Source organism: Macaca fascicularis, chromosome 4, assembly GCF_037993035.2.
Source record: "Macaca fascicularis isolate 582-1 chromosome 4, T2T-MFA8v1.1".
Taxonomy (NCBI): domain Eukaryota; kingdom Metazoa; phylum Chordata; class Mammalia; order Primates; family Cercopithecidae; genus Macaca; species Macaca fascicularis.
Genome location: NC_088378.1, coordinates 34,141,857 through 34,155,151, shown reverse-complemented (window position 1 = coordinate 34,155,151; position 13,295 = coordinate 34,141,857). Strand labels below are relative to the sequence as shown.

Sequence of the window (13,295 nt, the reverse complement as noted above, 5' to 3'; positions counted from 1 at the left end):
AAATTCTAGTTTTGCTTGTTTTTGAGGTTTACAAAATGATATGAAAACTATATGTTATCTTTGATAAGTTCCTTTTTTTCGCCCAATGCAATGTCACTGGAATTCATCCAGGTTGTTCAGTTGAGTGTAGTTTATTCGTTTTCCTGTTGGTTTAATCTATTGTGACAGGCAACCAGTTTATTTGGCTCTTCTCTTCTTAACAGATATTTGATTTGTTTCCAGTTTTGGCTGTTATGAACTATGCTGCTGTGATTATTCTTGTATGTGTGTCTTGAAGCATATGTGAAAGCTTTTTTCAAGGATTTATACTTAGGAGTGGATTTGCTGGCTCACTGGCTCACAGGGTGTGCAGATATTCAACTTTATAAGACAGTGCCAAATTATTTTCCTGGATGATTAAGCTCCCTGAGCAGCACTTGTTAATCATCTGATTTCTTTTCCACTCACCCACCCCCATGCAATGCTACCACCCCACTTCCAATCTATTGGGAATAAAATGGTACCGTGTTTGGTTTCCATTTCAGTTATGTATGAAGGTGATCATCTTTTCATATGTTTATGAAATATTCATGTTGCCTCCTCTGTAAAGTGTCTGTTCATGTCTTTTGCCTATTTTTCTATGAGGCTGCCCTTTTTTTCAATTTACTTGTAAAAATCCTTTGTATATTCTGTATTCTACTCCTTTTCTAATTAAATCAGTTCCAAATATCTTCTCACAGTTTGTGCCTTGCCTTTTAAATTTCTTTCTGGTGTCTTTTGACAAGGAAAGACAAGGTTGCAATTTTAATGTAGTTAGAGTAATCAGCCATTTATCTTATGATTAGTGCTTTTGAGGCAGGAGAATAGGGTCTGGAGGCAGGAAGCCTAAGGCCAATTTGCACCAACTTCCTAGAACTGAATCAAAAGAAAAACCCCAATTTACCATGCCCAGGTAACAAAGGGGTCAGAGGCTACTCCCTTTGCAACCTCCCACCCGCCTCTGTGTGGCAGATGAAAAATGGAAAGTCATCTGTATTAGTCTGTTTTCACACTGATAAAGACATCCTGATAAAGGTATCATGATAAAGACATCCCTGAGACTGGGCAATTTACAAAAGAAAGAGGTTTATTGAACTAACAGTTACACTTGACTGGGGCGGCCTCACAATTATGGCAGAAGGCAAGGAGGAGCAAGTCACATCTTCCGTGGATGGCAGCAGGCAGAGAGAGAGCTTGTGCAGAGAAACTCCCATTTTTAAAACCATAGGATCTTGTGAGACCCATTCACTATCATGAGAACAGCACGAGAAAGACTTGCCCCCATGATTCAATCATCTCCCATCTGGTCCCTCCCACAACACCTAGGAATTAGGGGAGCTACCAGATGAGATTGGGTGGGGACACAGAGCCAAACCATATCAATCTCTGATTGGTCCCCTCTTGCAACCAATCAGGCTGGTAGCAGGCCTAGTCTTCATTTGCATTGGGATATGACTTTGTTACTTCACTTCAGCCTCTGGTCCCTTCCCACAACCAATCAGACATTTGCATAGAGTGTAACTTTGTAACTTCACTTCAGTCACTGATTGGTCACCTTCCACAACCAGTCAGACTGGTTGTGGGCCTCTCCTTTATTTACATAGGGTGTAAACTGAGTCACCAATGGGAAACCACTAGAGACTATTTAAAACCCAGAAAATTTTCTTGAGCAGCCAGCTTGAGCCTGCTCCCACTCCATGGAGTATACTTTCATTTCAATAAATCTGTGTTTTTGTTGCTTCTTTATTTCATGGCTTTGTTATGCATTTCTTCCAATTCTTTGTTCAAAACACCAAGAACCTGGATGACTTGTAGTCAAGGCCCTCCACTGGTAATGCTTTTAAAAAGGAAATCCTTTCTTACCTTGAAGTGATAAGAAATATTTCTATATTTTCTTTAAATTTTTTTAAGTTTTTGCTCTTAAAATTTAACTTCTTAAGCCATATGGATTTTTTTTTTTCTTATGGATAGAAAATTTTCTTGCACCTTTTAGAAAAGAGTCCTTCTCTTCCTCAGATTCGTGATGCCATCTCTGTTGTTTCCTTGGCTCTGTGTCTATAAGCTCTGCTGTTTTCCACTAGCAAAGTCATCTATCCCTGCATCAATACCAACTTCCTTACTTACATAGCTGTAAAATGGCTTGATACTTTCCCATCACTGCTTTATTATTCTTTAGGAATGCCTTGGTTATTCCTGAGGTTTTTAATCTTTCAAGTGAGTTTTAGAATCAGCTAGTCAAGTTCTGATTTAAAAAAACTTGTGGTTTTCGATAGGTTTGGTATTTTGACAGAAATATCGAATCAACAGCTCTACTTGGAGAAAGATGACTTTCTTACAATATTGAATCTTTCTAGCTGTAAACATAATAGACTATCCATTTATTTAAGTCTCATTAATATTTTATAGTTTCATAATTTTCTTAAAAGTCTTGCACATTTTTTGTTAGTTTTATTCCTAGGTATCTTACAAGTTTTTTTGCAGTTTAATTTTTTTTTGCAAAACATAATTGTACAAAATTTTATTTTCTATGTTAGTATGTGTTAGAATATTTATCTTGTATTCAGTTGCTCTGAAAAACTCAGTTGTAACAAATCACATCTGCATAATTTTAAGTTTTCTTTTGAACAATCACATAATTTATGAATAATGACAATTTTATTTCTGTCTTTTCAATTTTTATACCTTTTATTTACTTATCTTACTACTCTGACTGGAATTTCAGTACAGGCTGAGTAAGAGTATAATAAATCATCTTTGTGTTGCTTCTGATTTTAAAGATTATTCTTTTAAAATTTCACCATTAACAATCATATCTGTCAGGCGCGGTGGCTCATGCCTGTAATCCCAACAATTTGGGAGGCCAAGGTAGCAGATCACTTAAGCCCAGGGGTTCAAGACCAGCCTGGGCAACATGGCAAGACCTGTCTCTATAAAAAGCACAAACATTAGCCAGGTGTGGTGGCAGGGCCCTGTAGGCCCATCTATTGGGACGCTGAAGTGGGAGGATCACTCGTGCCTGGGAGTTTGAAGCTGCACTGAGCTGTGATCACTCCACTGCACTTTAGCCTGGGTGACAGACACAGTGAGACCTTGTCTTAAAAAAAAAAAAAAAATTATGTTAACTATAGGTTTTTAGGTATATAACTTTATAGGTTTTGAAAATTTCTGTTATTTTGACAAAAGTGTTTTTCTTTAATCATAGATGAATATTATATAAGATACTTTTTCTGCATTATTTGAAATGGTCATGTTTTTTCATCTTTAATTAATGCAGTATATGATGTTTACACGTGTTTAGATAGTCCAAGTAAAATTACAGAACTGTTGTAATTTTATTATTATCATTTATTTGTTTATTGAGACGGAGTCTCACTCTGTTGCCCAGGCTGGAGTGTAGTGGCACGATCTCGGCTCACCACAACCTCTGCCTCCTGGGTTCAAACGATTCTCCTGTCTCAGTCCCCCGGGTAGCTGGGATTACAGGCGTGCACCACCACACCTGGCTACGTTTTTGTATTTTTAGTAGAGACAGGGTTTCACCACGTTAGCCAGGCTGGTCTCAAACTCCTGACCTAAGGTGATCCGCCCGCCTCGGCCTCCCAACATTTATTATTATTTTTGTAGAGATAGAGCCTTGCTATGTTGCCCTGGCTTCTCTCAAACTCCTGGCCTCAAGTAACCCTCGGCCTCAGTCTCCCAAAGTATTGGGATTACTGGGTGTGAGCTGCTGTGCCAAACTATTCATACACCACATTTCTCAAAACCTACTCTTTTCTGCCCCGAATCTTTCTCTAACAGTGGCCCCCAAATTGAGATTTTAATATGACAGTATGTGAAACGTAATGGGTAAATCAATCATGTTTTCTTTTAATTTACTATAGTTCCCTTGCCAATTTCAAACCACCCTTGAGTTTCTGAGGTATAATAATTCAAGTTAGTTCTTCCTTGTTTCTAATATCTGCACCTTTGTTCATCAATGAGAGTGACCTGCACTTTTCCTCTCTTACACTGTTCTTTCAGGTTTGGGGATCAATGTCATAGAGGTTTCGTAGGATGGGTTAGAGAGTATTCCTTTTTTTTCTTCCTTTTTTCTTTTATTTTTCTTTCTTTCTTTTTTCTTTTTTTCTTTCTTTCTTTTTTTTTTTTTGAGACAGTCTCACTCTGTTGCCCAGGCTGGAGTATAGTGGTGTGATCTTGGCTCACTGCAAATTCCGCCTCCCAGTTCAAGCAATTCTCATGCCTCAGCCTCCCAAGTATCTGGGATTACAGGTGTGTGCTACCGCGTCCAGTTAATTTTTGTATTTTCAGTAGAGGTGGGGTTTCGCCATGTTGGCCAGGCTGGTCTTGAACTCCTGGATTTAGGTGATCCTCCTGCCTTGTCCTTCCAAAGTGCTGGGGTTACAGGTGTAAGCCACCATGCCTGGCCTCCGTTACTTTTTCTTGAAAATTTTTGCATAAATTTGAACATTCTGTTTCAAAAGTTAAGTATATTTTGTGTGTAAAACCCTCAAGTCTTTCTTGATATTTTCTTTGTGGAAATACTTTTATCTTCCAATTAAATTTATGTAAGATTATAGGAACTTCTTCTTAATTTTGATAATTTTATTTTTCTAGGAGTTTGTTCACTTGGTTTAGGTCTTGTTAGTCATTCTGTGTCCACAGAAAGTAGATCTACTGAGGCTTTCCTATGTGCTTGTAAAAGCCTTGATATAAGAGGACTGTAGGCTCCTTACCGTCTTTTTCATCCTTTATAGGTATCATCTGTTCGCATTCTGGTCAGCTAGACGGCTGATCAACTTTCATTTATGTGCAGTTCAGCTGACTGTCCTCTTAACTCATATTTCTAGAAAGATATTTTTCTTATTTCCTCAAAGCTGATTGTCTTAGATTTTCAACAAGAATAAGTGAGGTGTTTCTTAGCTGCCCCCACCCCGCCCAACTTACCCTGTTGTATGGTGAATAAAATTATTAGTTTAATGATTTAGCATCAGAAAATAACCAGTTATTATTTTGAATTTGGATTATATGGCGTGGTACTGCAGCTATAAAAAGTCATTTAAAAAGAAAAAAGATAAACAATAGTAATAACAAAACCTTAATACTTTTAAAAATATCTTCTTAACATTTTATCTTCTAAAATTTAAATGCATAGAAATGAGCAACATTTTATTCAGTGGGAACCTTCTGGATAATCTATCTCCATATAAAAGGATAACACAGGAATTAAAGTAATTCTTTTAGATCTTTCAAGAGAATAGATTATAATTCCATGATAAGTAATTAACTATCTAATTTATTGTCATTAAAGAGTGTCCATTTATTAGTTATGTTCAATGTCAAGTGTAACCAGGCATGGCGATACTCATCTTAGGAATGAGCTAAGAGTGTGCAGTAACAGCCTGAAATTCATGTTTTCATAGAAACATGGAATCCATTGATACGTTGAAAATGTTTTGCAGGAAGAAGCTGTTTGTTTCGATTCTGAGCTGGATGAACATATTAAGTGGTTCCAGCAAGAATATGTGAAAACAGAAAAGGACTGGAGAGAAATTGACAAGAGAATGAGCCAAACTTTGGAAATAAGAAGAAAGATGATTGGCAGCCAAACACCTCTGAAGGACATTCTTAAACTGTTTCCTTTCTTGAAGTGCCCTTATCAGGTATCTTTATTCACTTTATTCTCTCTCTATATAATATATATAGTATATATGTGTGTATATATACTATATATATATTAAATATATATACACACACATACACACATATCTATTTTAATATTTTATAAATATATATATATATATATATATTTTTTAGACAGAGTCTTGCTCTGTTGCTCAGGCTGGAGTACAGAGGTGCGATCTCAGCTCACTGCAACCTCTGCCTCCCAGGTTCAAGCGATTCTCCTGCCTCAGCCTCCTGAGTAGCTGGGACTACAGGTGTGTGCCACCATGCCTGACTAATTTTTGTATTTTCAGTAGAGATGGAGTTTCACCATTTTGACCAGGCTGGTCTTGAACTCCTCACCTCAGGTGATCTGCCTGCCTCGGCCTCCCAAAGTGCTGGGATTACGGTGTCCAAATGGATTTTTCCCTCTTTCCTCTTGGAGTGGTAACAGGACAGCATAGCGAGACAGTGGGGGTGAATCTCAGTGGGATGTGAGGCCCAAAGGGCTGCAACCAGAGTCATTTGATAGGAGTTTCAGGAAGCGGACCCTCCCCACCCACCCTCTTTCCTAACCCTGAAAAAGGAATATTAAAAAAAAAAGAAGAATTTCAGTAAGCATATCCAGATAATAGGCACCGGCTGCCTTCAGAACTAAAGAGTTCTCTGTCATTGGACATATTGTGGAGGCTGGTGGATCATCACTTAGGGGCATTTTGACAATGTGAATCATTATCCCGTCATGCTTTTATATAATCAAGGGAGTTTATTAAGGAACTGTTATTATGCATCCTTACTAAAAATATGTTTCCTTTATGATCCCACATAATTTCATAAGTGTTCTTAAAAATACATGAAATTTAGCGCCGGGCATGGTGGCTCACGCCTGTAATCCCAGCACTTTGGGAGGCTGAGGTGGGTGGATTGCTTGAGCCCAGGAGTTCAAGACCTGCCTGGGCAACCTGGTAAAACCCCATCTCTACTAAAAGTACAAAAATTACCTGAGCTTAGTGGTGCATGCCTGTAGTCCCAACTATTCTGGGAGACTAAGGCAGGAGGATCACCTAAGCCTAGGGAGGTCAAGGCTGCAGTGAGCCACGATTGGGCCACTGTACTCCAACCTGGTGACACAGTGAGACCCTGTCTCAAAGAAAAAAAAAATTATATACATATATATACACACACACATATACATATATATATATATGTTTATGAAATGTAATGGGTGAATCAATCAAATACCCTTCCATTTAGTTCACTTAGAGTGGCCATTCAAAGGTCTTTCACAATTTTAGGGTAATTTTTGGTGGTGGTATATAATGAAAGATCATCAAAGGTTTTACCCGAGAACATATTTCATGGAGAAATTCTATGTATTCAATTAACCAAATTAAACATGAAACATCTACATATTTTTCTTCTGAACAAAGGGAATTAGGAATTGCCTGTAGGTATTATTTTAATAGTGACATAAGTAGCAAATGTCTGAATGCTCCTCTGTAACAGCATGTTCTCAGTGCTTTCCAAGGATTAATCTACCTAATCCTCTCAGCAACCATACGGTGGCTTTCGCTTGTTTCCCCTTCATCTTCGGGTTATTAGGAACTGTAATAGCCAGTTGCCTCTGGCTGTTAGAAAAGTATGCCAAATGGACACAGCTGCAAAATACAGTCTTAAAGCAAAAGCCTGTCAAACTTACGGTCTAAACATTTCTTACATGTAGAGAGCATGTTTTAATATTAACAGTTCCCAAAGTGCCTAGCAGAGCCACACGTGTGACACAGCAATGTAATCTTGCTGTTTTGAATGCTGAATGAATTAGTGGAGGTTGGTAAGGCTGTTGTGATCACTAATGTCGCAGCCTTAGGGGTCTTCATTGGAGTGCAGCCTACAAAGTCCTACTGATGAATATAAATGGACTATGTTAAGCAGCTTTTTATTTTTTTATTTTTATTTTTATTTTTATTATTATTTTTTGAGACGGAGTCTCCCTCTGTCACGCAGGCTGGAGTGCAGTGGCCGGATCTCAGCTCACTGCAAGCTCCGCCTCCCGGGTTTATGCCATTCTCCTGCCTCAGCCTCCCGAGTAGTTGGGACTACAGGCGCCCGCCACCTCGCCCGGCTAATTTTTTTTTGTATTTTTTAGTAGAGACGGGGTTTCACCGTGTTAGCCAGGGTGGTCTCGATCTCCTGACCTCGTGATCTGCCCGTCTCGGCCTCCCAAAGTGCTGGGATTACAGGCTTGAGCCACCGTGCCTGGCCAAGCAGCTTTTTAAAGAACCATTGGTGACAGTAAGGTGGAGGTCTGTCACAGCTTGTGTGAGGAGCAGAGAGATTTCAGACCTGAGGCTGTCCCCTGTGCTTTGTTAAGGCCTCCCACTGTGGCATAGGTGTATCTTCTGCACCATTCCTCAAGTATTTCACCCTCTATATCCAAAATATGGAGTATGGTTTTTGTAATGACTGTACTTATTGAATAGAGTTGCCTAGTGACTGTTTTTATTGATTGATTGATTGATTGAGACAGAGTCTTACTTTGTCACCCAGGCTGGAGTGCAGTGGCACAATCTTGGCTCACTGCAGCCTCTGCCTCTCAGGTTCAAGTGATTCTCCTGCCTCAGCCTCCCAAGTAGCTGGGACTACAAGGTGCACACCACCATGCCTGGCTAATTTTTATATTTTTAGTAGAGATAGGGTTTCACCATGTTGGTCAGGCTGGTCTTGGAACTCCTGACTTCAGGTGATCCACCTGCCTTAGCCTCCCAAAGTGCTGGGATTACAGCCGTGAGCCACTGCACCTGACCTTATTGATTGTTTTAAACAAAAGAACGAATCATTTTCGGTTTTTCCAGGAAGTACCTCCCTAACTCAGCCCTATGCAGCTGGGATTTCCAATTTATAAAACCCTCGTGTGCTTCCTAAAATAAAAGCAAGTTTGACCTTGCAAATACCTAGTTAACAAACAATCCCATAAGAAGACAGTTGTCCCTGCACCAAACCACCCCCACCGCCTGTTGCTCCTGCCATTGTGAAAACACTGAGTGCTTAGGGAGCTGGTGGAGACAGGGTGGCAGAACACTAGCAGCTGAGGTGGGGGGTGGTCCTGACTGTTAACACTGACCCTCCATCATCTCCATGCTCATTAACCTCCTTCCTCAAAACACTTTCTTTCAACAGAATATTTAAAAATTCAGAATGTAACAATTTATTAGATTATCTAAAATATTATCAACTAGGAATGTGTTACTGGGATCTATTGGATGTTGCACAAGGCAAGTAGGAGGGAGTTGAGAGAAGGAAAATACCAAACACAAACTGAAACCCTTCCCCAAATTTTCCAAAAAATCCTTTCAGATGTCATAGTTTCTGCTTTCCTGAGAAACAATTTCAATCACCATCTCTTTAAGTGAAGTACATGAGAATCGCCCGCTAATAACGTCTCAAAAAATTAAAAAAATAAAGAATCTGAGTTTGGTTTTGGCCCAAATGGAGTAACTGGTACTGGCCTAGTCTTCACTGTTAACATGGATAAAGCTGGAAAAAAAAAGTATGTATGAGGCAACTGCACTCAGGCATTAGGCAACAGGCATTGCAGGACCCTGATCCTTGATAACAGGGAAAGACATAAGATGTGCCTCAGTTTTGTGCATGGGTTACTTTCTAGCTCACTGTACATTATGGTGGGAGTCAAGCAGAATGCGGAGGTCTCACGGAGCTACACAGGAGGAGATCAGAGTTGAGGAATGACGAAGCAGCTGGCCTTTGTCGGACAGGCACTGGAGGAAAGTGGGCTAGAGCCGAAGTCTACACACGGATGCCCTGGGGATCCTTGGCTGAGAGCTGAGACTTCACACAGTGTTGCTAATAAGAATTCAGGCCAGGTGTGGTGGCTCACGCCTGTAATCCCAACACTTTGGGAGGCTGAGGCAGGCAGATCACTTGAGGTCAGGAGTTCGAGACCAGCCTGGCCAACATGGTGCAATGCTGTCTCCACTAAAAATACAAAAATTAGCTGGGTGTGGTGGTGCACACCTGTAATCCTAGCTAGTTAGGAGGCTGAGGCAGGAGAATGGCTTGAACCTGGAAGGCGCAGGCACAGTGAGCCAAGATCATGCCACTGGACTCCAGCCTGGGCGATGGAGTGAGATTCTGTCTCAAAAAAAAAACAAAAAAAAGAAAGAAAGAAAAAGAAAAGAAAAAAGAATTCTGTTCCAGTGTGTAGAGACCCTACAGAACACCTCGGGCATTCATCTGAGACTCCAGAAAGCAATGCCTCATGAGTGAGAACCATGCCTAAGTTTGAGCCAGGACCTTAGCTAGGACTAAGGACAAACAACAAAAGAAAATTGCCCAAAGAAATGATAAAATCAAGTCTGACAGGACCAGAAGATCGGCCAGTAATTTATCTGCCTATCAGAATAAAATTTAACACCCTTTAAAGGAACATAATTTAATCCAGACTCCCCACTAGTGGACCATTAGAGGTTACAGTGAGCACTGCCATTCCCATTTCCACCTCTTGGTTCCTGGACCCATGAATTCTGGCTGTGGAAGAAACTGCACCGTGTCCTGGATGCCAATTCAGAGCTTATACAGCCTGGGGGAACCTTGTCCCAGCCCCACAAGGTATTGCCACCTAGCTGGTGCTGTAACTGAGTCTTCAACAGGCCACTCCACCAGTCTGGCAAGCCAGCTGCTTCAGGACAGGATGGTGGGGAACGTGATAAGACCAGTGAATTCCATGTATCATCACTATAGGGAATCTCAGCAGAGAAATGAAATACATGCAGCAGAGAAATGAAATACGTGCACACATGCGCACACACACACACGCACACACGAACCAAACTGAAGCTCAAACCTGAAAAGAACATTTATCTGAAATGAAAACATCACCATGTGCATAGGCTTCAGAGCATATTGGAAAATGAAAAGAAAGGAGCTGTGAATCTGAAGATAGATTAATAGGAATTATCCAATCTGAGTAACAGAAAGAAAAAGGATTAAGACGATTAATTTGTAGGACATAATCTGGGGTTGTGAAAAAGTGGGCTTTTTTTTGTTCCAATGTTTATTTTAGGTTCAGCAGGGGATACATCGTGCAGGTTTGTTATATAAGTAAACTGCATGTCGTGGGGGTTTGGCGTACAGGTTATTTCATCACCCAGGAGGTGAGCATAATACCCAATAGGTAATTTTTTGATCCTTACCTTCCACCCACCCTCTAATCTCAAGTAGACTCCGGGGTCTATTGTTCCCTTCTTTGTGTCCATGTGGACTCAGTGGTTAGCTCCCACTTACAAGAAAGAACATGCAGTATCTGGTTTTCTATTCCTGCATTAATTTGCTTAGAACAATGGCCTTCAGCTGCATCTATGTTGCTGCAAAGGACATGATTTCATTCTTTTTTATGGCTGTGTAGTATTCTGTGGTGTACGTGTACACTTTCTTTATCCAGTCCGCTATTGATGGGCATCTAGGTGGATTCCATGTTATTACTATTGTGAATGGTGCTTCAGTGAACATATATGTGCATGTGTCTTTCTTTATATTCCTTTGGGTATATACCCAGTAATGGGATTCCTGGGTCAAATGGTAGCTCTGTTTTAAGTTCTTTGAGAAATCTCCAAACTGCTTTCCACAGTGGCTGAACTAATAATTTATATTCCCATTAGCAGTGCATAAGTGTTGGAGAGGAAGGCTTTTCTGTGGCTGACCATTCACAGCTGAGAACTTGGCTACACAGACGTTTGTGCTCATAAGTAAATACATTGAGATATAATGGGAGCCAGGTATCTCACTGTTGAAGAGAGTTAGAAGCTTGGGAAGGGGAAGGTTAGGAAAAGCCCTGTGGTATTGGTTTGGATGTGAAAGTATCAGTGTGAACTCATGGTTTTAGTCTTTATGTATGGCTATTTAATATTTACATATAGATATATAGTTATTGATATTTCTGGATCAATGGGTGCCTGTGTTTATGTAAATTAAAACATTTCCTAGATTTCTTCTAAGAGAAAGTGTAGAGCAATAATATGTCTGTAGCAAGTAGTACACCAGGGCTGAAATATTTTTTTTTTTTTGGTTGGGTATTTTTTTGAGAGAGTGTCTCACTCTGTTGTCCAGGCTGGAGTGTCATGATCATGGCTCACTGCAGCCTCGGCCTCCCAGGGCTCAGGCGATCCTCCTACCTCAGCCTCCTGAGTATCTGGGACTACAGGCGTGTGCCACCATGCCTGGCAAATTTTTGTATTTTTTGTAGAGATGGATTTCGCCCTGTTGCTCATGCAGGTCTCAAACTCCTGGGCTCAAATGATCCTCCTGCCTTGGCCTCCCAAAGTGCTAGGATTACAGGCATGAGCCACAGTGCCTGGCCTAAAATCTTAGTTTTTAAAGATAATTCTTCATGAAAAGGAATCAGGGTTCTTGGAGAAATAGCTCACTACACGGGGGCAAAACAAAAATGAAAACAACAACAAACCAAGACGAGTTTGAAATACTGTGTAATGCCAGAAATGAAGGAAATGCTTGCACACTAATAAGGATATGCCAGGAGGGGATGGGAATCCATTTGAAGCGGCTCCTACTGGCCAAGCCTGGGCAATTCGAGCAATTCTATAAGCAATGAAAGGATCAGATTTGTAACCGTTTGGGTAAAATGGGAATTTATTAACCTGTAGTGATAGAAATAAATAAGTAAATATATGTGGAAGAAAAGAAACTATCTTAAAACAGAAAGCCAACTAACCCATGTAGAAAGAATGGAATTAGAAAAGTCACCATTTGGCAACTATTATAGTAGTACTTGATTCAGGCAAGAATCATTAATGGATGTGGAATCTGATGGATCAGAGTTATACAAAGAACAAGATATTTAAATAAACTCAAGGTATTTCCTTATAAAATACAACATATATTAATTTTACAGTGGAAAAACCTGGTGAATTCCATTTTTAATCAAGTAATAAAAGTTATTATCTCCAATACTGGAACCAGTTACCATTTTGTGCTTCCGGATACAGTGAGAAATGCTAACATTCTTGCCAGAAATGCACATCTGAAATATCGTAAAACTGCCAGGGAGAAATGTTCTACAAAGTAACTGGCCTCCACTTTTCAGAAACTGTCAAGGAAACTAACAAGTTGTTTGAAACTGGAGACTACAGAGACTGTGGTATCTAAATCTCGTATGTGATCCTGGATTAGATCCTGGACCTGTTAAGAACATGACCAGAACAACTGGCAAATTTGAATGGAATGTGTAGTAGATTTTCCTGAATTTGAGTGTCCTTGTACTTAGGAAATACACAATGAGGTATTAAGGAATAGTGGGGCATTATGTCTATAGCTCATTTTCAAACGGATAAGAAATTGGGGGAAGTTGCACAGGGGGCACTTGTAAGTTCTATTTACTATTTCTGCAACTTCAATGTAAACTTGAAATTATTTCAAAACAAAAAGTTAGAAAACAAATTCTTAGGCTATGAGCCCAGAACAGTGGAGTATTCACCTTCTTCGTCCTTCACTTCACATCTTCCTGCTGAGAAAACAGTTTTCTAAGGGTATTAATCTAGATTAGTGGCCCACTGTGGGTTGCCTGGTAACAAAGACACTGTGCC

General features: G+C 40.0%; 1 protein-coding gene across 6 annotated transcripts in view; it reads left to right on the top strand.

Annotated features, from left to right (window-relative positions):
• SAMD3 (sterile alpha motif domain containing 3) overlaps nucleotides 1-13,295 on the top strand; it is a 66,996-nt gene that overhangs the window by 50,677 nt on the left and 3,024 nt on the right. For all 6 annotated transcript variants that reach the window (XM_045391540.3, XM_065543392.2, XM_065543390.2 and 3 more), the window contains one exon: nucleotides 5,478-5,678. In XM_045391540.3, coding sequence (XP_045247475.2) covers nucleotides 5,478-5,678 — 201 coding nt within the window. The remainder of the gene's footprint in view (nucleotides 1-5,477; nucleotides 5,679-13,295) is intronic.